Genomic DNA, 27,898 nt, shown 5'->3' with positions numbered 1-27,898 from the left:
CCTACATAACATACTACACAACACACTGACATTGGGCAGGTTAAAAAAACCACTACGACAAAAGAGATTCAGAAATGTCAATGTAACTTCAAATCATCTTCTGCACCTTTTGATGAAAACTGGAGCATATATACAAAGACACACCAAATACAACACCGTTGCAAGTTTTAATGTTTATTTCCCCAAGACAGCCTAGCCTGCACTCTACTTGGATAAATTTCACAAGCTAGTTTCCGCTGCTTCTAGTTTTAAACTTTAACCATGTTTCTGATGACAAGGAATGCTGCAAAAATACTCTAGTCCAACAAAGAGTTATGATCACAAAATAATCTTTATCCATTCTACAGTGTTTCAGAATTACCAGTTGATTTTAAAACACAAGGTAGATATAGATGCTAATGGTGGCTAATCTGGTATGTTTTATTATAGCAAACTGTTGTTCATGCAACACTTGTGCTCAAAGGGGAAGGCACAGCATTTCCTACAATGAGCCACCTTATAAAGAGTTCATTTTGTACAAATTTGTAATGTCACCTTTAATTTAGTGTGCAGAACCTCAAAACTGAGGCATTAATCCAATTATAAAAACACTTGCATCCTTTTTGTGCAAGTTTTAAAAATACAAAGTTTTCTCTCTAAAGTGGCTCAAAATAGATTGTTCATGGCTGCCTACATCTAAGATAAAAAGAGTCTAAAACAATTGGATTAGGCATATTAAAGGTGTTCAAACCATGACTTGATTTGTACATCTATTCACACCTCTTTTTCGGTCTTTATTCGGCAGTACATATGCACCAAATTTCATTTTTAGAAGTTTCCATATCATTTTCATAGAAAACAAAGTTTGAAAACAAGTAACATTGAAACACAGCACGGTATTCTACCACAACGGAAACATTTGGTTACAGGACTCAACAAAATCTAAAAATGAACTATGCTGTAGATTACCACATGCAAAGGTCTTCATGTTATCTTTGAAAATGAAAAGGATGAGATTTTATTACCACATTTTACTGCTTTCTACTATTATGGCAACTTGTGTACTGCAACACAGTCTATTTGAAGGGAAATGTATGATTTTTTCATGCAAAAATCTACAAATTAGTTTTGATGATATGGAAAGCTTTTCATAACATCAAACATTCATCTGGTGCAAATGCACAGGGAAGCCTTCCTGAAATTCTGACTTTACAAACAACTAATAAGCCATACAGGAAAGAAAAATAACTAAAAGAAAAATAAGAGGGGGAAAAAAAAAAAACCCAACCAAAAAAGAAACACAGGCTGCAGGAGTAAACCAGAGTCTGCTGCTAAACCGGTCTTTGTTTTTGTGTCCAGTGTAAGTTAACACTTATGAACTCATTTTGATGATTTACTAGGTTTATTATCAGCCCCCTGAAGGCAAATCAAGCTTGCATGCGTTCACATACAGCATCACAACCATACTCTCGTACACACGCCACTCCAGGACTAGGAGCCTGCTTCAGGACTGAAGAGCCCCGTATTTGAAACATGAGCCTGGCTCCACAGCATCGAGTCCAGACATTCATTCAATGTTGTCCATTCACACGGTGCTTCATAGCAAGGCCTGGGCTCATTCTCCTTGGACTTATATGGGCATCCTATTCTCTTATGCTTACAAGGCTTGATGATGATAGTACTGCATTTCCCCCCAATTGCTCTAGTAAGTCATTGTTCCTTCTCAGGCACTGAAGATCTTTGACCTGTAGCCCTTTTTCTTTGAACAATCTAAATAAGCATTCAGTGTGAAGTTTTTCATTACATTTTGCCACTCATTCTCACTCGCACCCACTCGCCATCTTGACTTCATTTGGGCTTTTCTGTGATTCCAAATGAAATCTTCACATTTTCTTTCCCGATTTAATGCAGCAGCGGATCCCATGAGCCAAGATTGATGGATCAAACCTTTTTTTTATTCAGTGCTGCATTGTACCTAACTTCCAAAATACCACTCTAAAACTGGAACCCTTCTGCTGGTACATTGGCAGATGAATTGAAACCAAATGTTCCGCCTTGTATTGCTTCTGGAACAAGGCTAGGATCTTCATCAATCTGTAACAGAACAAGAACATCATGAGTGGGAACGGAAAGACTAAAAAGGAGCTGGACAACTCTAAAGAGACCTAATCTACTTCCTTGCATCAAGTCTCACCATTCTTCTCCCAAATTCAGTAAGAGCATTATAATGACAAAGTAATTTGGGCCAAAATCGTTTAGCTTATATTTAGTACGTAGGCTACATGGCACCCAAAAGTCTCATTTATGCAGTTTTCACTCCTGGAAAGCATTCTGTCAGTCATGCATCATCCTTATTGCCAGCTTATAAACTGTCACAGTTCTTAAGAGAAGACCAATACCAATAAATCATGTAAGTATTAAGCTGAAACTGCAGTTTCTGTTTTTAATAGGTAGTATACAGGTTACCACATTGACACTAGATTAAATTCCAAGTCCTGGTGTATATGCAAAGTCTGAGTTACTAAACAAGACTTATGCCTTATTGTTCATATAAAAGTTAAACTCTAGCACAAAATAAACTTCAGTGCAGACAGTAGGGCATGAATGCAACTGAGCTCTACCATTTTTGCAGTCATCTGCTCCCAAAAGTCCTCCAGCCAAATAGAAAGCCCTCTCACTGTGACACACACTGACATGATTGCATTTCCTTTACCCGCAATTAACTTTTATGATTTAAAGTGCATACAAATCTACAGCCTTCCTTTGATTTACGTTACATGTTTAATCTGAAAACAACATTCTTGATCAGCACATCTTACCTCTGAAATTACTAAAATATTCAAAATAGTTTGTTTTTTTAAGAAGCAGAATCTCAGATTCAGTACTCAGGTCAGCAGGGAGTTTATCAAATGTGAAATGTCAAGCTTAGTCAGAAGTTGACAGTTAAAAGAACTATTCAAAGCCTAGTATTTTATTCCCTAGAGGCAAGTCTTAAATTAGCCATCAGACCTTTAGATGCTTCACCATGAAGAATGACAAGAAATGCAACAGGTTCAAAAAAAGGGCTCATTCTTCAGTAAAGAACAAAACAAATGTCACAGAGCAGGCTTTAGAGCTGTTGCCTTCATCTTGAACAATATTTATAAATATCAACAGACAATAACAAAAGCAGATTGCAGAGCTATTACACACTTACATCATCTGAAGAGAAGAACTGATCAATGATCTCATAAGCCAGTTTGTAGATGTCTTCATTTTCGTGATTTTGTAGCTGTTCAATTTTCTCCAGGCCTACAATAAATACACAAGAAATGTAATAAACTACTAAGTTCAGGCAAAACAACCTCCCTCTCCTTAAGGCCTCATCATACAAAGTAATTAAAACCAAATCTAGGAATAGAGTGACTATGAATAAGATGCTATTAACATCACCTGACATATTGAAAGCATAAAAGCTTCTTAGAGATTTGAGGAAACATATTAATGGTTGAGGAATACATACACCATAACAAAAAAAGAAGTCAATTCCAGCAATGATAGCACTTCCCTGGTTAAACTAATCTATGGAAATATCGTGAGGGCCAAGCACTAGGACATACTCCCTTTTCACAAAAAACTCTTTTCAGCACCTGCTGTGATAGCCCCAAGCTGTGACATTCCAAATCCACATACTGTTGGTGGCATACATGCCACCACTTACTGACCTATAGCTTGATTATATAGCAAGTAGCTCCAGTACAATATTGGCAGACATGAGTAGAGCATGCAAGCTTATAAATATATTTGAAGTTCTGACAAGCAAAGCTTTAGGCATGAACACCTCTTTTCTCACCCTCCCTCACCATCACCAATCAATTAAGCTTTCCCCGCTTCCCTCAAGATTTTGTATTTTAAAGACTATTCAAATCCATGTTAACAAAATGCCAGTTTTTTTACCTGTGCCCAAATTTAATATCACTGTTATTTTAACCTTGAAGAATTTCAGTCAATTTAAATAGCAACAAATATAGAAGAAGTCTGAAAGCTATTAGGAAACTAAAGCCATCATATTTCTGCAACTGTTGTATGTAGAATTTGCCACCCCTCCACATTTCACTTGGACATGACTTGTGCATGATTAAGGTAAGCATATCATACCTACATTAACGGAAACTAATTTGTCAAGTACACCAGACTGTTAAAAGATTGGCACCTGACAAACTTTATTGCCATTATCCAAGCTCCTCCACATTTTACTTGATCATGAACTTAATCAGTTAGGAAAAGCCAAGTATTTCACCTGATAGGCATAAAAAGGTCACTTCAAAAAAAGGATTGCTTAAAGCATCTCTGCCAACACACAATAAAGCCAACAGCATATACATGTAGTTAAGAAGCCAAACCATCAATTTCTGAAAAAACAGTAGCAAAATATTAAGCATCATACCTCCACACTCTTCAATAAGATTGGCTATGGTTTCCGCTTCATCTTCAGCCATTTTTAATATATTACTTAGTCCATCCAGAACCACTTGCACAACTTGCGCATCTTTTACTGTCAGCAAATTGCAAAAGGGAGGAATTACATTTTGTTGAATTAAGTATGCCACCTAAGGGGAAAAAAGCAAACAGTTAAATCAGGAGTATGACAGAAGCACGCACACAAGTTTAATGAGGTCAAAGTACTCAAAGTTACCCAACAAGGTAAGAGTATTCTGTACCAGTCACTTTCAGAAATTCTTCTTTTGAAGCATTAAAAGGTAACATTTATGTTACAAATATATTTCAAGACTAGAGCACAGAAGTAGTAGATACTGTGAATTTTTCAGTATTGGACAAAGAGCTTCAACCTCATCTTTGAGGAATTACACCACCACCACAAGCCTACCCCCAATCTAAGATTCTGGGCTTACAAGAAACTAGTCTATTTCTACTCAGTGGCTACTATCCTCATAATTATCACACTCTTATCCGTAAGGGAACAGAAGTAGAAAAAGAGAGATGTTGAATGACCACGAATCTCATCAGAGCCTGAACACAGTCATTCATAGCTACGAGGCCAGAAGAGTTTCCATCCAAATCCCCATTGACACTCCTAATTTCAGGTCATTCCACAAACAACAACAGAAGTTCACCCTTAAATCTCTTGTGGTAAAGGGAAGAGTTAGTGAACAGGAGAGGAATACAGACATTCATAATCCTGGCACAGAAGTAGTCTAAACAAATCAGCTGATGTACTCTCAAATGCACCCATGTTAGTTAACAGACCTTTTCTTAAGGTTTTACTCACTTGGTCTTTTCTTCCACTGATCGTTAAGTTGCTTATTGCCCAAGCAGCTTCTTTCTGAGTACCAAAGTCACCCTAAAAATACAACCATAAATAGAAATAATAATTCCAGTTTTTATGTTATGTAGTATTCTAGTAAAAGCTTGTGTTTGTTACAGTCCATCTTGCATGGCATCACCGTATCAGTTTTTACTTAGTAGGGCAAGTAACTAACAAATCCTGTAGATGTCTGAGTCTACTCGCAGATTGTTCATCCCTTCCCTGCAACCATGTTTCTAAAAATTGACCTACCAGAGAAAGGGAAGTTTGTTTGCATCAATGTAAGTAAAAACTGTAGTACTCCACGCTCTCACATTCCTTATCAACAGCTGTCACGTATTACAGTGCGAGATAAGGAGCAAGTGTCAATTTTGATAAACCACTGTACATACTCTTAACTGCGTCTGCCTCCAAAGTTAGTCAACTCAAATCTGCTTACTAAATTTAGAGAGAAATACCTCCAATTCTTTTCTCAGTGATCAATACATTGGCAGTTAACAGAACTATTTGTGAACAGTTTTATGTTACTTAGGGGAAAAGAGAAGTATTTCTTCAGTCTCAACCCCAGCCTCTACACTAAAGCAAGATACTGCATCTTTGTCACAGCTGAACACATCATAAGGTTGGTATTTCTGGCCTCCTTCCACACTTCGGGGAAGAAAAATCAAGTAATGAATAAAGCAAAAAGTAGAAAATGTTTGAAAGATAGAAATGATGTACTGTTCCCATTTAAAAACATGCTTTTAGGCGCCCTTCTCTCTCATGGGAGCACAACGTTGTTTGGAAACTAATGTTTTGGAAGACACTAATGCCCAACAACTGAAAAGGAATACAGGTATTTGAAGTCCCAAATGATGGCCCATTAGCATTCAACCTCTAGTATTCAACAAGCAATGACAGACTTTTTGAAAAAGCGTGAGAAAAGCATTAAGAAGCGTTCGTTTCCAAGCAACTACTTGACTTTATTATTTAGTAAAAAAAGGTAATAAAAGCATTTATCTCAACAAGCTTCATCTATTACTGAAAAGAAGCATACATCCATACAGCATGTTGCTTTTCTATGGGAAAAACTCTGAATACACAAAAGCTACAATTATTTTCTATGGCCACCTATTTTGTGGTGATATGTTGATAGTTTTACTTGTTTAAAAAAATAGATGGTACAACCCTAGCCCATCATCTAGTTTCACAGATCATTACCTGGATTACTCTCAGACTACATAAATGCAGTAACACGAACAGGTTAATAAGTGTCACTGTTGAGCACTTCCTTATGTTTCCAGATAACGCAAGGATAAAGGGATGAAGACCTTAAGCTTTCACAAAACATTGGGAACTAACTCAATGCTGTTCCCATCCAGACTTCTTCACACCACAGATGAGAGTAAAGAATTCTATCCCCATTGTTTACAAAGTGAGAAAAAGAATTTAAATGATATTTAAAAGGGCCTGAGATCCCCTGATCTGCTTCCTTTCCCCAATACATCTGGCACTCATCATCTCACAGCACTTCACAAAAGTATATCAGCAGTAATATATTTTATCTCGCAACATACAAAAAATACTCAAGGGTATAGTTTACCTTTGCCCCCCCACGTTTACAGTATGATGTAAAACATGAAGCAAGGAATTCAATGTCACTTTCCCCAATTAAGGAAACAAACTGTTAAATCCTTGTTATCTAACCTTATCTAGAAGATGTATTATCATTGGAACAAGGTTTGCATCTATTACTGCCTGAACTTGCTGCTGATTTCCTGCAGTGATGTTAGATAGGAACCACACAGCTTCCTGCAAAATAAAAGGATGTGAGAAATTATTAATTCAAATAGTCTTCTATATCATATTTTATTTCCACTCCAGCAAGATTTTATACATGCACATTTTTAGATCTGCAATTCATACACTAGCCAATCTTAAACGCAATCAAATATTCTATCAGTTTGATTGTATGTAGCTGAATTCCTAGTTAAGTAGACTAGACATACAACAGGCAAAGCAGCAGACAGTCTCACCTCAAAAGACTCCACAAGACTCTCCAGTCTTTCCTTGTTACCAAGTTACAACCAAATATTCCAAATCCATAGATTAAAACAAAAAATTATTTGGAGACAATAAAAAGTCACAAGGCTACAAATGAGCACTCATAGTTGATTCTGTTACTGAGAACAAATGCTATAGCATTTTTCAGCTGATGGCCAGGCGAGTTCCAAAATGCATTACAGCATCATGTTTTCCAGACATGAGTGGTAGAAGACAGTTATGTTCTTTACCTGCTCCACAATGATTCTCCTCTTAGTGTCAATCATCAAGAAAATGCAACACCTATTACTTAAATGCTTGCTTTTCAAGAATACTATGTAGGTACATGACCCTGTCTGGTCATTCTGTCCATAAGCCCAGGACTCTCTCCTTCGAGCAATAACTAACAGCAGGTGCCTAGGAAAGTGTGTAAGAAGAGAGCTTTTCCCCAGTAGACCCCCCCCTACCCCCCCAAGTCCTAAACAGTTGAAATTTGGAACTAAGCCGAAGACTTTATCTGGATTTTTATCTTAAAAAAAGGACTCAGAGCTTCCACACACCCCCCTTTTTTTAAGAAGCAATCAGTCAAGAAATAACACAGTTTCACTTAAAATTTTAAGTACATTCAGAGTATCACCTTGTTTTAATCCTACAGTTGATAAATTTCTCCCTTCCTAGAAAGCCTCCATCACTCCTTCTCAATTCCCCTCTCCTCTCTACTTATCTGGCATGACAACTTTTTGGTCAGGAATCCTCACATTTCATTCAACTGAGTCTCTTGGATCAGATCACAGGATCACTTTCATTTATGAACCTGTTAGAGATTTAAGATGCCTAGGCTTATTTTGGTGGGCTTGTTTTGGGCTTTAATCATTGGCAATGTTGTAAAGTGGCACCCCAGAACTCAACAACATGCCTCAGATGCACTCCGGAATCAGCACTGCATTATCAGTGCCCCCGCTTTAAGCCTTTTCTTTACATGCACAGACACACACATTCCCCGCACCCCACCCCCCTTAACTTGGTTTAAATTCTATTTATCACACACACTCCATTCAAACAGACACCCAATTATCTCTATTTCATCACCTCCAAGAGAGTCAGTTTAATTAAAGTGACATTTCACATAGCATAACCTTGAAGTCAACAGCCAGAATTACAAGATAAAGCTTTAATTTCACTAAAACTCAAGTAGAAGAACCAGGAAACAACGTTCTTGTCAAGTAAGAGTTTGCAGCTCCTTAGAGAGTTTTCTACAGATGCTAACTTCAAGAAAACGTTCAGTGCCCTTCCTGCTCTTGCCGTAAACTGGCATAAGAAGTCAATTACTCAAATCTCTACCACACTACCTTACGTGGAACCCAAAACAGCTAAGCCAAATATAAAAAAAGTTATCAATCAGGTGCAATCTCTGCAGTTACTTACCTTATTAATTTTTTCTTTGGGATGTGTCAGAAGTGCTGGAAAATGTGAAAGAGCTTCACAATTCAGAACTACCTGTGTCTGTTCATCAGTACCAGTGACAATGTTTCCTACAGCTCTCAGTGCAGCAGTCTGAAACAAAACACTTTGTTTAAAGAGTTCTTTTAATCAAAGACTTTTTCTAGTTGAGCACATACTTTCAAATAGTAACAGTTAAAAAAGCAAAAGGTTTTATGCAAATGCTGTACCACACAGGAAAAAGTATTCTTTAAGCTTCAACAAGAAGTATGGCTTTAAACTGAAAGAGGGCAGATTTAGATTGGACATAAGGAAGAAATGTTTTGACATAAGGAAGAAATGTTTTACAATAAGGGCGGTGAGACACTGGAACAGGTTGCCCAGAGAGGTTGCCCAGGACTCCCCCCCTCCCTGGAAGCGTTCCAGGCCAGGCTGGACGGGGCTTTGAGCAACCTGGTCTGGTGGAAGGTGTCCCTGTCCACAGCAGGGGGGTTGGAACTAGATGATCTTTAAGGTCCCTTCCAACAAAAACCATTCTATGATTCTATGACAAATGAACTTTCTCTAGCATTACATTTTGAGCAACACTTCCTTAAATTCATCCAAACTTACTTGCACTTTAACTTCTTGATGACTGAGAAGAGGAACCAAATGAGGAACTATTCCAGAGTCTATCACCATCTGGATCTGTTCATTGCCAGCATCCGTTAGATATGAGAGTGCCCAGACTGTATCTACCAATATCTAACAATAAAAACATTTATTTGTAATTAGTACAAAAGTACCACAAGTCTTATAAAAAATTATATAAATTAAAATATAAAATTCTCATAGTGAAGCCAGAATTGACGCAATACAGCGAAAACCTACTTTGTTTTACGAACTTTGACCATTGCACTCTACCAAAGTCTGAAATACAACTGCTGTTCAACCTGGTCTAGAATTTCCATTTCCAAAGAATACACAGAGATTAAAAAAAAACAGCTAAACTGCTAACTACAGCTTAAATTCTGAAGGATATAATAAAAGCAATTCAATTACATCTGCTCTTTTCATGAAGTACTGGTGGCCAATGTGAGATATGAAAGACTCACCCCTGCAAGAAAGATAAACCCTTAGCAAATATTAAACTATGGGCATCTGACACTCTCAAACCAATGAACTGTATATTACATGGCACCAAGGTTTTTCTCTTGGCACTCCCCCACAAAATTTAAGAAAAGCTTTGAAATTTTTTTAACATCTGGTGCAGCTGATGCACCATCAGTTGAACTGAATTTCTTCTCTGTGTGTACATACATGTGTGTATTCACACACAGAAAAGCCAATTTGAATAGCAGTAAATCTGAACATTTCAAGTGACAGCTTACAAAAAGAAATTGAGTGAGCATTGTTTCAACTGACAACACTTGACCGATTCAAATACAGCCATTTCAAGAAATCCAAATAAACTTAATTTCACTTACTTATATAGAAGAAATTAAACAGTATAATTACTATGCAGAATTTAGTTAATATATTTAAACATATTTTGGTAAAGCACTGTTGCCTTTAACTTAAGGCAACCGAGCTACAACTTCCCTAGGAAGCAAAGAATTAAATCTTAAATAATTTTTACTTATGTTTAGGCAAAAAGCTGATCTATTTCAGTAAAGTCTCACTCATTTACTTCACTATTAAAATAACCTAACTTTTATATTTAACATCTCAGAAGTTACATGTAAAGCTAACATTTTACATATACAGCAGACACTATTTTTTCTTTCATTTACACTGATATTCATTACAACCTCATACTTAAGTGCTAGTCAAAAAAATCCTTTATTTATCTGTAAATCAATGTTCAGAGAAATAAAACTGAAACTGTATTTTGTTTTTAACTGTAAGGAAAGTACACACAAATAAGCACTTAGAAAGATACAGAGAAATACCAGGCAAAAATTGTAACTGATACTTAAAAATAACCAGTTAAAGACATCAAAATAAGTTTCCCATAATGAAAGTGAACATCACAGATTTTTTTTTTTTAAAGAAAAAGGTTAATCATGACAAGCTTTGTACTTAGGCTAAAAAACCATACCAGAACACAAAACTCTAAGTGGTGTTACTTACATTTACATCTGTGTGGTGAATTAAAACACAGAGCGCTGGAAGGATCTAAGGAGGAAAAGAAGCATGTGACAGTTATTTTTAAGGCAGACAGATACTTATCTTCAGTTTAGTTACACTGAACAGTAATTCAGTCACCTCCTGAATGGTTTCCATCGGTGGAGGAGGATCTTTGTGACGGCACAAGTTGACCATGACCCAAGTAACATTTCTTAAGAAAGTTATGGGAATAGATGGGCTGATGAAGGACAGCAGTGGTTTCACTACTCCAAGACTAATAACGTAATCTCTACACTGGGGTCCATCACCTGTTTGAGACAGCAAAGAATTATGAAGACGAAAATGCCATTCACAAGAAGTCTGATTTCTGCATACCTAAAACTTCAGTTATTTAAAATGCATACAAAGGCAAAGAACATGGGCCTTTGGAAGAAGTATTTAAATTTATTTAGAGATACATATCCATATAGATACATCTATCAGAGACACTTACATAAAGCTTTAGTAGGACCTGTGGCTGCCTGCCTAATCGTTTCTTTTTGAACTACTCATTAAGAACAGCTACATTCTTAACAGAAAAGTGTTCCATGATTTATAGCGTATGTATAAGCTGAGGTGGTGGTGGGCAAGCGGAAAGGGGTGATAGACAATGCCAAATCACTGAGAATAGTTGACAGCCCAATGTACTCCTGAAGATCCCTTCACAAAGTTTATAATCACTATTAAAACATCTCAAGAGTAGTTGAAAATTGCCTGAAAACAGATATTGTCATCTTCATATCTGAAAGATAAACATACTTTTGCCACTGCCCATGTATCACTAGTTGCCTTGAAAGCAACATCCGAATTGTACTGCACACATATCACTAACAGCTTCAGGCAATTACAGTACTATGGATTTTGTTGGTTTGCTTCTTAAGAAGGGCTAGGCATTTCTAAAGTATCAGATTGCAGAAATTTCAGTATGTCAGGACCAAAATTAGTCCTCAAGCACTACAAACATAGTCAGGGCTGTAAACCACAAAGCTAATGCTTGCACAAGGAGAGGAAAAATCAAAGGAAAGCTCAAATGATCACAACTTATCTAGAATTCAACACAATATATGCAAGCTCAGGGAAAATTTCAGAACTCAATGCAGAACAGGTGGGTTTTTTTAAACAATCTGCATGTCTGTTTGCCAGTAATTCCTTTTCCTGTACCTGGAAAGAAAGTGTGTGGGCATGTGGTTTTGGGTGCACACTGTCAGTACACAACAGAGAGAAAAGGAATAAGGGAATAAGAACAGGGTAACTGCCAGTCTAACAGCTGCCTTTTGTCTCACGGTTGAACATCTCCAAGTTCTAACACACAAAATCCTACCTAGTTTATTCATTCAATACCAAAAGAAACTTAGAAGTTTTTAGTGGCAGGAACAACACAAACCTATGATATTTCCTAAAGCCCACACAGCTTGCTCACACACATTTTGATGAGGCGAATGCAGCAGTCTCAGAAAAAGTGGCACAGCATCTGAAAGATACAAACAAAACGCCACGCAATTGTTAAGAAATATATCTCTCAAAAGACAAAATAGTTCACATAATTAGCTCTGAAATAAAGTTTCAGCACTGCATGAAAAATTTTTTCTCCTGGTTAAGTATTGGTCAAAACTTTTACTAACTTCCCAGATCACACTGAAATAAAACACACTGAGACAATTCTTCCTTCATTGCACTTTCTTATAGAGCCTGCACTTCATATATTATGAAAGCAACTCTTAAAATAACCTGACATTTAATTTGCTTCTAAGTCTCACAAGTTTACTGAAGCTTGTCAGGACTCCAAATTTAGCTATACTTATTGAATTTAGAAATTCCACGCTAAGTTATCTATCAGAACCAACTGCAGAGCAGTAACCGTTTAAGGCCAACCTCACGCATTCAAATTGGCCAACGCAAGAATCAGTAGGTACACATCTACATTACTGACTGGTAACATAGTAAGAAGGAAGTACAGGGGTTTAATTTGTTTCAATCTGACTTACAGTACCCTACATCCCCCATCACATCTTTACTAGTAGTGAAGTCTGTGCCAGTTGCCGGTCCTAGCACATGCAGAAAGCTAACTACGGAGGGATGTTCTGTATACATTGCTAGTGCAGAGCTCCAGGCAACGCCTTAGCATGTAGCTTCACCTGCAGGTCTACCGAGAGGAAGCCTTGTTGATTGAGCATACACAAGTAGACGTGCAAAGTAAACTGCACCAAAAGAATCCCTGCTGCCAATACAGATGCACTACTAAGCATCACGTCACTGTGTACTTTTCCCTAATATTTCCAAACTCTGTGTTCAGTATCTTTTGATAATCATTATGAAGGCAAGCGTACAGTACAAGAAGCTGTTTCTACAAATCTAGTCATCTTGGTCTCCTGAAACCTAATACAGATGCATTCCTCCATGTGAAGTCTTGACTCTACTCAATTTGAGACCCATGATCTAACACACCGGAATAACCTAACTGACCACCACAGAAGAGATGGTTTCAAATGCTATCATCATGTAACAACAACAACAACAAAAAAAAAAAAAGCAAACTGATGGAGCTGTAAGAAAGGGATTCAAAAGGCAACACACAAACTCCGCAATTGTTATCAAGTCACCTACTTTTCTACCCTGCGTTGGTGTCAGACAGGAGAATGCTCCCAGCATTTAGAACTGAAGTTAAGCCAACATTTCAAACACACTCTCCATGCACCATATTTACATAACTGATCCTTAATTTTTTTATCCCCAGCTCCAAGGTGCTTGCTTACATGATTTGCTAATGACAGTTTAGTCTGTAAGAAACACTCATTTACTTTAGATCACGTATTTCAAGAGAGGCTAGTATTTTTAATTCAACTCTTCTCAATGCAAAAAGTTTTTTGCTAGAGAAATAGAAAATAACAATAGATTTCTCATTTCCTACTAAATAAAGGTATTTCGCAATGCCTGTATGCATGCAGAAAAAACATCCTCAGCAAGCATATTAATAAGTACTTTTGGAAAGATTACAACAAACCATCTTTTTCATTGAAATAAATCATTACAAGAAATAAACCACACTTTCATATATTATAGCTATTAAATTGGCTAATATAGTGCATACATGCAGACTAGCTAAATCAGAGATTATCACTGAAAATAAGTAATTACTATATTTGGCACTCATCTTCAATCCATCGATAAACTGGGTTTAAATAAAAAGAAGTGTTCTAGATCAGAGGTGTGGGACAGTATACATTAATTAGCTTTCCAAAAGAAAACTCAGGATGCAACTGGGAAAGGGAGGAGGAGGAGGATGGAGAAAGTTAAAAGTATTAGCAAAGATACATACTATAATGATCAAATCCAAGCTATACCAAAGTTAATGGACTCTTAATACAGAGTTTGTAAAAGCAAAGGGCAACTGATTTTGCAACCAAAGCAATCTCAAAGCATACATTCGATTTAAAAAAAAAAAATCCTTTAAGCTGAAGTCACCTGCCTTAAATTCCTTCACATCTGCCTTGGAGAATTAACCTATTTTTCCAGTTAAAGATTTCTGAAACACACCCAGCCATTTAACAGAGCAGATGGTGCAAAGAACTTTCTTAGGAATACCTATTTTCTCAAAATATAAAGCCAGTAATATACAGTTTGTGAGAAACCTGTAACTGCTTAGCACTAACAACGAAAAATAAACAATCTTCTTTGATCACTGAAGTGAAAAATTCAGTCATGGAACATATGTAACAAACACTGACATTTCAACACTTAAAACAGCACCACACATCTTGGAAACTGTACTTACTACATTGAATAAAAGTTCCAAGTAGTTCTAAAAAGTCAATATATGATGGTGGTGGTGGGAGAATACACACAAAAAGATCAAGCCCAATTCTGTGTATTTTTAACACTAATTCCAACCATTAAAGCCACTGATCTCTCACATAATGTAAGTTTTGTGGATTTTGTCCTTAAACTTTCAACAAAAACTTGGTTTACTGTATGTCTGATTCTTACGTGGGTCTCAAGAAGCACTGCTGTTTTATTCACTCAATTCAAAAAGCCTGCAGACACTCTCTACTTAGTTCTGCTTTACCAACAGAAGTACTACTTCGACTTAGGACATGTTTAGAGTACAGAAGAAAGTTTGCTTTGCTTGGTAACTCAGATTCCAAAGTCCGACAACAATTCCTTTCCATGCTCCAGATTCCTCAAAATATGAAGGACAGTGGTTTTTCTTCAAGTTGATTTTGGAAGAAGAGTTTGATGTCAGTCACCCTCTGGACTTGGTCCACATCTTTTCCTCCCTCCTCACAATCAGACAGGAAATTCCTCCATGGGAGTTTTTTTAGGGTTTGGGGGGGTGGTTTTTTGGTTGGTTGGTTTTGTTTCAAGTTTTTTGTTGGTTTCTTTGGGGTATTTTGGGGGTTTGGTTTGGTTTTTTGTGGGTTGTTTTTTTTTTTAAGTTTTAAAACTGGAAACCAGCACGTATCAACTCTGCTAAAATAGTGTGAGTTTCCAGAAGAGACTACTCACCATGAGGAAACCCAACTGAATTTAAAATCTGAGAAAATGAAGAACAAAAGCAGGTGTGCACTTCAACTGATGCTGCTTGCCAGAGAAGAGGTAGAACATCTGGCAGGTGACTTCATGGGCAGGTCCTTCAGCCACGTGCCTGTGATTGACAACTCAATTTCAACCATCCTGGCTATCGCGTGAAAGGACCAACCCTAACGTATGGATTGGTGAACATGCTCTTTACAGTATCGTTCAGATGATCTTATTTTTGTGGAAGCTACAGTGCGTGCTTTATCAATGATCAAATACTGTTGGACTTACTAGATTGAACTACGGCCTGTGTTTGTTCAGAGGTTCCAGAGGCAATGTTTGTCAAAGCCCATGCAGCTTCAAACTGTAAAGAAGGACTGCAAAGTAAGAAAAAAACATTATTGTAACTCGAGTTTTCAAATCAGATGCCATAGGCACATTAGCTAAAGACCAGGAATTCTTGCAACAATTAAAACATTTTGAGTTTTACAAATACTCACTTGTCATCTCTTTCAAGACAGTGCACTAAAATAGGTAATATTCCTGATTTTATTAGATCGTCAATTGGTGGATTGCGATCACTGGAAAGCAGCTTTCTGTTTAGGAAAAGGAGAAAACACAAGACTTAACAGACCAATCACAGAATGAGAAGTCATGACCGGAGAGGATCTCTGGAGGTTGTTTAGTCCAATCTTCTGCTCAAAGCAGGATTATTGCTGACACAGATCAGGTCAGTAACAGCTTCCTGTAGCTGAGTTTCAGAAACCTCCAAGCACAGAGATCCAACAACCTCCTTGGACAAATTGTTCCAGTGCTGCACTACCTTCTGGGCTGGAAAGTTTCTTCCCAGTGTCTCATACTCTGAGACCAAGCAGGATTTGTTTTCTCCACTTTAAGTGAAAATAACTAATCCCCAAAATTGAAATACTGAACTAGTGAAAGAGTGAAGCATTGCCTGTTTCAGTTGCCATGTTTTCTCTGACTACTTTTTAAGTTTATTACCAGTCAGTAAAACAAAAACCACCAGTTACTCAGTTACACCTCCTGCAGCTTCTTCCTCCTCTACCCAACAAGGGAGATAAACAGATCCTGGCTGCTTTAACAGGCAAGGCAGAAACTTGTTTCTTCTTTACTACAATATATAATGTCAGAGAGCAAGGATTCACAAAGTACTAGTGCAAAGAACAGAAGCGTACAAATTTGTTTCAATTTTTAACCCCTTTAGCTTCACCTTTCTGCAGCGAAGGAATTAAGGAGAATAAAGGAAGCTTCTTGGAGGGGACAACTTGGGTGGCCACACCAAATTTGCACTAGCAATGGGAAGAGAGATTACATATAGTCATCTCTTCATATACCAGCCTATTCGCAAACATGTGAAAGGCTTGGCAGAACACAGTAAGTAGAAATCAACTTTCCACTGCTGCTTCATCCTGAAAGATATCACTGGTGTATTAAAGGGGGCAACATGGGGAAAGAGGAGATGAAGAAAACCCAGAACTGCAAAACAAAATACCTCAGAAAACTAAGCAACCACAACAGGAAGGATCTGAACACAGATCATGTGAAGACTCTTGCAGTAATCAGATGTGCATTTTCAACTTACAATTAAGTAAAGCAGATGCCTTTTAAAAGTTAAGACAATTTACTTCTACAAGCTTATAAAAATTAAGGAACAAAAGCATAGTTACAGAATCTTAATACTGATTTTTGTTCTTTCGTGCAGTGACAAAACAATCATAGTGCAGCCTATTCACAAACCACCTGCTCAAACAGGTAGAGAACTCTGCTACAAGAATCAAATAAAACTTAAGGCTTTGGGGGATTGAGGATTTTTTATTTGGTTTGAGTTTTGCTGCTTCTTAAGCAATTCTAATCAGTTTTCTGTTCCTCATATTCCAGTTGTATGTTTGGGGGGTTAGACTTGAGCACAATTTTTCCCTCCTGCTCCAGGTTCAGACCAAAGTATGGCACAGATTCAACCAAGACTAAAAAAGCATTTGTTTTCATCTCTAAAATATCCTTTAATACCCTTCCAATAATGTAAACTGCACTGCTTTAATTTTAAATTAGTTTTCAATTTAAAAAAATAGTTACAATAGTAAGAAATCCATATGAACATTCCCATTTAATTTTAGGTCAGGCTTAATTCAGTGTACTTTAGTCTAACCTGGTTCAGATCAGCTGTAGTAAATAGGGTGTTCTACATGACGCTACCCTGAGCTCATGAAACTTTTTAATGAAGACAAGTTGCCCAGTGGAAATCAGCACAGAAATTGTTCTTTCCCTTAGTTTCAAATACATTAATTCCTCAAAGTCAAAGTAACTTCCAATTCTCTTTGATATGGAAGTCTTCCCTTGCACTTGAATCAACTCCCTGGACCACAGAAGGTAAACAAATAGAAAGTTGTAGCTTTCTGCTACAACAAAAAAAAAATGCCCAGTAGCTGATGAAACAGCAGTTAAATACCAAATCTAAGCAAGCAAAGCTCATAAGGATTTTTGTTGAACTAGGATCACTTCTCAAATACAACTACACAGAATTCCTCTTAAAGGAAAAAGTGGTTTTAGTGGCCTAATCCATGACAAAACTAGAAAAAGGATTATGCCAGTTCTTTCTGTACTTAAAGCTAAAGACTTTATAGTTCTGCTAATTATGTATTTTACTTGTGAGAAGCATCAAGTATTGCACTAAGATAAATCCTAGTATTTATTTGTACATAATGAAAATCCTGACTACTTCCAAGACATAGGTATTTTGATTTTTTTGTAAAGTTCTATTTACCAAGTTTTCTTTTTTTTAAGATCAGTAAATGACATACTTTTTCTAGTTAAGCTAGAACACATTTTCTGAATTTAAGAACATGATAAAGTAAGACTAAAAATAGTGTATTTGAAAAAAGCGTGTTCTTACCTTGCAGCCTGCACAGCACTTAACTGTATACCCTGGTTGTCACTTGAAGCATTCTAAAATGAAAAAGAATTTAGACTTTTCACATGTTTGTTCACCATGACATGAAGAATGTTCAAACAATTAAGTTTGGTTTTCTTACCTGTACTATTGCCTCCAAAGAAGTGTTTTGCTAGAAAACAGACACAAAACAGTTAGAAATTATAAATATGTTTCCAGTACATAAAAAAAAAAAAGATACCCTCAAGAGTTAATTCTTACCACTCTAAAGTCACCATCTATATCAGAATCTTCACAGATATCTTCATGGGGAACATTTCTTCTCTTTAGAAGATGCTCATCTCTTTTGTTCTTAAAGAGAAAAATGATGCAATACCTTTAAAACTTTGATTTAGGGGGTGTGAGGGGTGTTAAAAAAGGGAATAGAAGCTTCTGTTTTAAACAAGCATCATAAACATGCTTTCATTGATACTGTCAAAATTTCCAACACTTAAGAACTTGGAAATGGTTGCAGAGAAGCACATTTTGGAAATCACTGCTTCCTAGAAAAATCCTCCATCCAACTGTATTTACAGCAGTAACTACTGTTGATGGAAGTTTTGTGTGCACACATCCATCAATACTGACATTACAACCTATTTGTCATTATTTGTAACAAGACAGGGCAATTCCCAGAGGCTAGTTTTCTGTTCATCCCAGAAGTAAAATAATTGAAGTTATGATTACTTTTCTCAAGAACTGGTTTTCCAGCCATTCTAAACAGCGTTATCTTCACACGTATACTCTTCCACTCTTACTTGTGTGTTGAACTACGCTGTTTTGAGGAAGAAAATAACCTTCTGCCTATAGATTAGCAGAATCTAATCTGCCTTAGATTACCTGATTTTCAAAGGAAAAACCAGAAGCTCTTTGTAAGGTTTTAAAATTGAAAACCTAGCTGGAGAAGCAAGAATTCCCTTCAATAGATTACAAATAAAATTATGTTCTTCAGGGCAAAAATCATGGAACTTCTAGTACCAGGTATGGTAACTTTTAGAACTTCCTTCTAAACCAAAGTACCTTCACAGAATTAGTCAAGACAAATACATAGTTTAACAATCGCCTTTCTTGGTGGACTACAGAAGAGCACACAAACTCTTAAATTTTACTGAAATACCAACATAGCCAAATCCCCTTTGGCAAGAACAAAGCTAGGTCATCTCACCTTTCTCAACTCCACAACAACTTCATTTCTTTGTCTTCTCATAGTCTGAAAAGAATCAAGATCAAAGTACATTATGTTCTGAATCTAGACCAAGTAATTTAAAAAGTTCTTGCATAACTATTTGTAAGTTCATACACTTTAAACAGTAATTGTGCACGCAGGATTTAATTTTCATTATAAAAGTAGAAATCCAACAAAAAGTGGAGATAATTATTATTTCTGCCTGCACTATTTCAGAGTAAACCAGAGTCTCCTAGGTCTTGACATTGAAGAAAAAAGGGTATAGGGAATCAGGGAATAAACAAGTATCACTTAAAGGGCAACGCTGAAAGGAGTTGTGCATAAAACAGCACCGCCAAAAGCATTATAAACACCATAGCAAACTATCAGATAGCATACTAAGTTTGCTCAACATTTATAACATTTTCTTCATTCAAGGGGTTTTTAACATACACACATAGAGAGCACACAAGTCAAAAACCCCAAGTCAGCCAAAACTGCCACTTTTATGAAAAGGCCTATCAGTAAACTTGAAAACTGTAAAATCAAAGTCAAGCACAACTGCCTATCTACACACCTAATTAAGAACTCGCATCTCTTACTCAGAGTAGCAGGGGAATCGGGCGATTCCTCAGGCAGAGACACTTGGCTGCCTGGGCTACACTACCCAGACCGGCTGATCAGCCAGAAACCAGCAAGGAGCACAACCCATTACTAACAGGTAACTGTCACCATACAGCTACGCTGAAAAACAGAGGCTGAAGTCCAGACTGCTTGTTAGCATCACATAATTTGAACCCAGGAAAGCGTAGGCTAGGATTCGCCAGCGAAGACACACATCCCACCTGAATGATGAATGGCAACTCTGAAGAACAGAGCAGAAGGCAAGCAGCACTCAAGAGTCACTTATCTGTGCTCAAAGGGCTGTTACCTTCTCGGAGAAGCTGATACACTACTGGATACCACCCACCGTTTAGAGGCTTCGGAAAGATGCTGCAACTTTACAACTGACTTATCTACTACAGGCTCTTGCTCTCTGCTTGTAACATAGTGCTCAGTGTAGCTTCTCCAAAGTCTACTAACCTGGCATTTTCAAGAAGAAAAGAAAATGAGGAAAATCTCCGATAATAAGGTTGCAGAATTGTACCAAGCCCTTGATGATCTCACAAGACTGTTAACGCCTTCCCAATCCACAACTGTTACTGCAACCTAACAAAATAAGCATACCTATCAAAACGCTGTACTGCAAGGATTATTCCTGCCAGACTTCAACAATGACATTACTGCTCACAGAAAAGCTGTTGCTAACCAAGAGCAAGACCCAACGTACATTTTCACAGAGTAGAAGACTGAATTGCTAGAACACCAACTATAAAGGGACGTTAAGCTGTAAAGGATATTAAAATGTAATAGTTACAATTACTAGTGAGCCCAAAAAGAAATGTGTTCAGACTCAGGTGGTAACACACCTTCAGGTCAAGCACATATGCGTGCGTGTGTATGACAGATATAGAGAGAAGTGAGCGGGACCAAAACAAATACTCCAAGAAAAAAAGCCTCAGACATGTCATTTAGAAGTTTCTTTACTTGAAAAAACCATACATGCAGTTGATCAGGCTTAAAAAAAAAATTCTGAAAGTCCATCACCTCTCTGCTGGAACAAGATGAATGTTCTCCCTCCAGACATAAGCTGACAGGCCCTTGGTTTTAATTCCTGCCTGCTTCTGAAGAGGACCTGCATACCTTGGACTCACAAAAGCCTTCACATGAAAGACAAGCAACCAATGAAGTCTCTCTTAAGAACAATTTACCAAAATAGGGTTCCACTAAAATAATTTTCTGTGTAAACAGTAGTCGGTTGGCAAACTAGTTATTACTGGTCAACCTGTCACTGTTTTTCCTCCTAGGAAGAGAAAATGCACAACAAATAAGAACTGAAGTTAGCTCTGTCAAGGAGTTTCACAGCATCATCATCTCGGCCTGGAAATGGAATAGATATTTTGGAGAAACTAAAATGACAAGCAGACTCAAGATCAACTTGTCTTGTCTTTTGGAAAACAGCTCAAAGGGCAGAAACCTAGGTATAATAGTTTCTTGGCAAGTGGCATTGTAAAGCTAGATTCTCCCTTCTGTATAACATTTGACTTGATCATTAGACTTCTCTGAATCAGTTCTCAGCTTCCACTAACACAACTGTGAGCGGGAAACCAATCTCAACTTAAAAGTTTCTAGAAATAGAATTCAGAATGATCATTGGAAAGTGCTCCAATTTAAAAACACACATCACTTCAGCATGAATTCATGTGGCTCTTTCAGTCACTGGATCCTGTTCTTCATTTGCTACACTGAAAAATCAAATGATCAAATCTATTTCTGTCAGCCTATGATTGCTACCCCTCCATCCTCCTTTCTGCAATTATATTTAGCTTAAGTTTTATCATAAGGGCTATTTTCTGACCATTAGTCATTACTGAACCCTTCAAGCTTATCATTAAAATCTTGTGTTAGCTGATGCCTGAAGGATCCCCATACATTCTCGTGTTTTTCACAACAATGCCAGAAACAGAAAAAATGTTCTATGTTCCACACTCAGCAACAGCTCAGATCTATTAGCCCTTTCCAAGTACACTAGCATGTACCTGGAGCTTGTGCTCAGCTAATGTGTCCCGATCCCTCTTCCACTTCTTTCTCTGAACCACTGCTTCTCAAACTCAGACGGTATCATGCACATAGCTTGGCCTTTACTGTTTTGTGTGGTGGGGGGTTTGGGTTTTTTTTTGCCATTATAAAATATTTCACTCAAGTAGCTCTGTTTATGCACCTACAACAGGAAGGTCTGACAGCATACAGCTAGTGGTAGTACTTTACCTATTCCTCTCATTCTAGTGAATGGTATATCCAAAGGCACACTGTTTCTGTTGTGGAACTGCAAGGCAACAGTTGCTTTAAAGCAGAGCTGCTTGAGCCACCTTTCCTTCCTAGGAAGTTGCTACACCACGCTAGCACTAGTCTGGTCTATGATTCCAAACACAAACAAAACAAACAAACAAAAGACAAAAGTGTGTGGGGGGGGGTGATGTATGCGTGGAAAAACACACCACGATTTAACCCCAAAATCCTTCGTGAACTGGATGGCATTTTCAATTGTTTTCTTTTTAAAACCCTACTTACTACAGCCTTGTGCACAAACTGCTTACTCACTAGACTAGCTACTCAGAAAGCACCCAGTTTGCAGACCACAGTTGGAGAAGACTAGTCTACAACCCAGAACATCCAGTGCTGCGACCACAGCAATGACTAAGAAACTTCCTCTTGTCTTTCACAGGTATAATAAAAGGCACTGAACTACAAAACAAGGAAATAAACCCTTCAGACATAGATGCACGTTCATATTTGGATTTGGTAAAACCCCATACTCTTCACATTCAGTTTAATCAAGTGATTTAGGCCCTCCTCTAACAGTTATTTCCCTCCTATACTATCCATAGCTCATCTGCAAACTGGAACAATAAAGTCTACTCTCAACATCACTGATAAAAATGCTGTGGGATTTTAAAGCCAACACAATCTCTACAAGATACCACCAGAAAATGCATCTCAGCAACTATTCCCCCTTCAGAATTATAATGGGACTCTCAGTTACAAATAAATAAATAAAAATCAATATGACATTGCACATGCTGTCATTCTAGCTTTTTCCCTGAAGAAGCTGTGCATGCCAAATAAAATGCCTTATACAAACAAATATCTAGGTACATTTTTTAAAATGACAAAATGCATGAGCTTCACCACAGAACTACAAGTCAGCTTAAAGGAACCTATTTTTAACTAACTCAGTGAGTGGAATTCCTGCTTTCCTTCGGTTGCTCCATATTTGAATCCCAAGCAAACTATTTTGTGTGGGACACACAAAAAGGTTGAAAAGCTTCTAATTACCTGCGATCTAATTACCTGCAATATCTAGTATATCTCATAACACTACGGATCCTTCAATCCCCTGAAGCTTCCTTGGTCTTCTCAAATATTGTTAGTATTACAAGTCCAGTGAACTCTATTGGCAACTCTTAAAATCTTGACACTGCTGATCTTAAAACATCTAGATTCAATGGCTGCTCCAAAATTAGTTTTGAAGTACCCTGCATTACAATATTATCATCATTTCACATCATGTGTCTGTCAATTACAGAACAGAAATATTTATTTGACACTTCTCCTGTGCTGGCACTATTAAAGCAATCCTTAATCTCTCGCCCAGAAACACAGGCAAGTCAAGGAAGAAAAGGCCAGCAGAAACTCATCAGTTTCTTCCAGTATTTCCAAAGAAATAACATGCATGAAATATTTTTTATTTCATTTCAAAAAATCTAAACATCAGTCAAATTTGAACACTGCAGCAGGCAACAATCACCAACAGAAAATGAAATGTTGAATCACCTGGTAAGCAAAACAAAGCAAACAAAAAACCCACCCCAAACCTTCTCTTCAAACATTCCCAGAAGCAAGGCTATACTCAAGACCTCTAACATGCAGTACTAAACAGCAACTACTCAAAACCAAACTGTTCATAAAACTCCATCTATTGCAGACACAATGAACAATTTGCACTTATCCTGGCCTTTGTACAGTAAAGATCTAATATTTGATTCCAAGGTCTATGGTACTACAATTAAAAAACAAATGTTGGAAAGAAAATTGGGTATCATCACAGCCATACCCACAATAAAACAGAAAAAACAGCTCATACTTTCTTATTAAAAAAAACAAAAGCCCAAGGAAAACCTGTTCCTCATTGAAGACACAAGATGAAACAAAGTTACCTTAACTAGCTTTCCTAGTAGATGAGCATTTGCATAATTTTGTATAAGGCTCCAAATAAGCTCTTGTTTAACTAAGATTTTGGGGTTGGATGTTAAAAAAAAATTGACCACTACTGCATTCTGTAAGGCTAGCTCCTTTTTGTGCTGTAACAATACTAATCCCTCCCCCCCCCCCCCCCCAGCTCTAACAACTCTTAAATCTTGGAAGACCTTAACAGAATGCTGCACATACTAGACTAGAAATCTTAAACACTACCCAGAGATAATGCCTTAGTATTAGCTACAAATTATTGCTCTCACAGCACAAAGTCTTCTGATATTAAGAAGTTTATTGTATTGAGTATTTCTTTGAGCAGTACTATAAATAAGAAAAAAGGATGAGGAAGTATTTTGTATTTCTGGTCACAATGAAAGCCTCTATTCCCAGTGTCGCCACCAATCTGTCATCTTAAAACACATGGCAGCAATTGTTTACAACATAACATGTCCATGCATGCATGTTTACCCAATGCTTAAGCATATGAAGGAATTTTGCTAAACATCTTATGTAAAACAGGTGTGTGTGTGTGTTGGTTTTTTTTCTCTTTTTCCTTTTTCAAGGCCAGGTTTTGTATTTTTAGAAGCACACTGATATGGACTGAAAAATGAAAGTTCAACTTTAACTCATTAAGTATCCAAAAAAGCTAAACATACACTTAGCACTTTAGGGAGACAAAACGCAGGAAATTCCCTGTCTTTTGTAAGATATACAATATCCTTCTGTGAAGACACAAGACCTGGAAGGTAAGTACAATGTGACAGCAACTGCTAGCAATAGAACTGTCAATAGACTGATCTGACCAACACATATCATTTTTAAAAAGTTTGTAATTTGCAACATGGCAACCCCTTCATAGCCTCTAGAAGTATCTATTGATTTGGGATTTGCCAAACCTAGAATAAGTGCTTATTTGTTTGCTGATGGCAAATGGAGGTAAACTGTCACGGAAAAGAAAAAAGATCAGAGTTTTGTGAAAGAAACCAACAGCTAAATGCACAATTTCAGCTGAGATAAAAAGGAGGAGGAGTGAAGGAGGCAGGAGGAGGGGAAGAGATAAAGATCAAATGTTGGCTTCCTATGTGAAGTAAATAGACATCTTTCTGCTAAAAGCAGCACAGGAACACAGGTGCTATGAACTAACTGAATACTCATTAGCAACTGTTGCTACCATAGGATACTTGGCTACAAGTGGACATTACCAACATCTCTCACACTAATGAAAAATGTGATGTGTAAGCAGTTAATAAGCAAGAACGATAGCCATAAGCCTCAGCTATTGTATAAAAAAATAGCCATCCACGGTAGTTATTTTAGGTACCAAGCTTATGTTCCAGGATTTGTTGGATAGATGTCAATATCTAAAATTTAACATGGCCTAACAGTGTTTTTTTCACTGTGTAGAAGGCCATTTACATGTATCAGCAAGTTCAAAAAAAAATGAAGAGGTTACCTGCTTCCTGATACACACACGTGTTCTTTTTACTTGCATGTGTTCATCTTGCACCTTCCCTGCTTTAGCTGACTTACCTTAAAACTCAGTATGCAGGCACCAAAAGAGAGAAGACGCAGATGAATTCTAACCTGTATTTTCCCATTAATTTCATTTTCTACTATGATAGCAAACATTTTACTGTGAGTCTTCCTAAAGATGCCTTTCTTGCATGGTTGTCTCTTCGATAACAAAACAATTTACAGAAAAACAAATTAACATCCAAGGCAAGTAGTTACTAACAAAGCTAACAACCCTATTAGCAAACAGAGCAATCACTGCAGTAATTATTCCCACTTCCAACATTTTTGGCATCGCCAAACTTTGTACATCACCGAATAATAAGCTGTTTTATCAATATACTTGGGGAAGTCAAAAATCGAGGTGTTACTGACTTCTGAATTACCCAAATGGGAAACTTGGCAGATGTTTTAATGAACGACAGCAACACAAACGCATCTTTTACTTCTGAAAAAGAAATACCGTAGAATTGTCTTCACGTGAAGGACTAGACTTGCTGTGCTCCTCACAGGGACACATATTGAGGCTAGCGAAAAGCAGAAATGAGAACGCCAAAACCCATTTCTTGATGAGAATCCTACGCTGACAATATTACGATGCACAGGTTTGGCCAATCGGCATTCCTGGCCAAGCGTTCATGGGTGAGGATTGATACCTAATTTTAAAATTTGAATATTTACTAAGGAAACCCTAAGTTAATTATCAATTCTGCTGCGTTGAGGAAGCACCTTCACAGCTCAAATAACATATGTGGCAATCCAGCCACCAAAAAGTTTAGAGGCTCTATACTACGAGCCACAGCCGCTCCCACACTCAACTAACAGTAAAATAGTAATATTTGCCCTGTTTTGTGGTTGTTTTTTTTAAAAAATGAGTTTTTTAATAATAATCTTTACCGTAAGGGGTAGGGAACAATCGATTCCTTTACTGACTCGAGAATCTTACAGAGACACGCAGCGCACCACCCAACTGGGCCCTAATCCCTGACTCAGGCTTTTTTAGGGGCTGCTCAGCGCAAAGAGCGATTATTAAGCGCTACCGAGACCTTAAGGGAAGCGCCGTACCCAACCAGGACCGCCGTCGCAGACGGCAAAAACACCCAGGCCAACAACCCCTCCAACCCCAGCGGAACGCCTCGCACCCAAACTACGCCAAACAAGCGCCCTCAACGCCAGGCCGGCCCCGCGGGGGATGGGAAGGGAGGGGAGGGAAGGGAAGCCGCCGCCTCGCCCCCTTCCTCCTCCTCTTCCTCCCCCGGGGGGCCGGGCAGGCGGCGGCCGTTGCCCCCCTCAGCCGCGGCGCTCCCGCCTCCGCGCGGCGCCCAACGGCCCGGCCGCGCCCGGCCTCCCCTTCTCCTTCTTTCCCTTCCCCTCAGCTGGGCGGCGGGGAACGACGCTCCCGCCTCTCGGCGGGGCGGGCAGGGCAGGCCGCGGCCCCGCCGCGGGCCCCCCTCGCCGGCGGATTAAGGAAAAGACGCCACACGGGCGGCGGTCCCCCCCCCCCACCCCCCCGCCCGCCCGCCCGCCGCCATGACCGGCCGGCCCCTCCCGCAAGGCGCCGCGGCGGTTACCTCCAGGTCGCGGCCTTTGTTCTTGAAGTTCTTCAGCCGCTGGTTGTCCAGTTTCTCGTTGTCGGCCATGGCGGGGAGAAGGGGAAAAGGGGAAGGGGGAAGGGGGGAGGGGGGGGGGGACACGGGAGGGGGCGCCGGCTCCTCCGCCCCGCTCCCGGGCCCGTGCCCCTGCCCGAGCCCGCCGGGATCCCCCCCTTTACCCGGCGCCGCTGAACGGCCGCCGAGCCCCGCGCTCACGCCTTCAAGGCCCGCTGCGCTGAGGCCCGAGTCGGTGAAGCGAGGGGAAAGGGAAGGCGAGGAGATGCCGCTGCCGCTGTCCGGCCTAGCTCGGGGCGGCGCTGCCCCGTTGCCGTTGCCGCCGCCGCCGCCCCCCCCACGGCTGCTCGGCGGCTGAACGTGCCGGTAGCGAGGAACGGCGCGAGCGCGGGGGGGGGGGGAGA

At 38.7% G+C, this 27,898-nt stretch overlaps 1 protein-coding gene and 1 non-coding gene across 2 annotated transcripts; both read right to left on the bottom strand.

Moving 5' to 3' along the window:
- Positions 1-158: 158 nt before the first annotated feature.
- KPNA4 (karyopherin subunit alpha 4) lies at positions 159-27,863 on the bottom strand. Its single transcript, XM_049803713.1, has 17 exons — positions 27,459-27,863; positions 19,522-19,566; positions 18,579-18,668; positions 18,460-18,489; positions 18,321-18,373; positions 15,910-16,005; positions 15,701-15,786; positions 12,279-12,365; positions 10,994-11,163; positions 10,859-10,903; positions 9,359-9,490; positions 8,732-8,860; positions 6,971-7,075; positions 5,249-5,320; positions 4,406-4,568; positions 3,176-3,270; positions 159-2,073 (listed from the first exon to the last, which is right to left on the bottom strand). The coding sequence occupies exons 1-17, from the start codon at positions 27,525-27,527 to the stop codon at positions 1,975-1,977; spliced, it is 1,566 nt and encodes a 521-aa protein (XP_049659670.1). The 5' UTR covers positions 27,528-27,863; the 3' UTR covers positions 159-1,974.
- LOC126040134 (small Cajal body-specific RNA 7) lies at positions 8,085-8,400 on the bottom strand. Its single transcript, XR_007506553.1, has one exon. It is a non-coding gene; the product is annotated as a small Cajal body-specific RNA 7 (non-coding RNA).
- Positions 27,864-27,898: the final 35 nt, after the last annotated feature.

Source organism: Accipiter gentilis, chromosome 6 (assembly GCF_929443795.1).
Source record: "Accipiter gentilis chromosome 6, bAccGen1.1, whole genome shotgun sequence".
Taxonomy (NCBI): Eukaryota; Metazoa; Chordata; class Aves; order Accipitriformes; family Accipitridae; genus Astur; species Astur gentilis.
Note: the sequence above shows the minus strand (reverse complement) of the source record. Positions and strands in the feature narration are given on the sequence as shown.

Excerpts from the sequence above, each read along its gene's own strand:
- KPNA4 (XM_049803713.1), bottom strand. The coding sequence starts at position 27,527 with ATGGCCGACAACGAGAAACTGGACAACCAGCGGCTGAAGAACTTCAAG. Across the intron at positions 18,669-19,521 it reads TTGTTGTGGAGTTGAGAAAG|AACAAAAGAGATGAGCATCT; the intron begins GTGAGATGACCT and ends TTTCTCTTTAAG. Across the intron at positions 18,490-18,578 it reads TAGATGGTGACTTTAGAGTG|CAAAACACTTCTTTGGAGGC; the intron begins GTAAGAATTAAC and ends TCTGTTTTCTAG.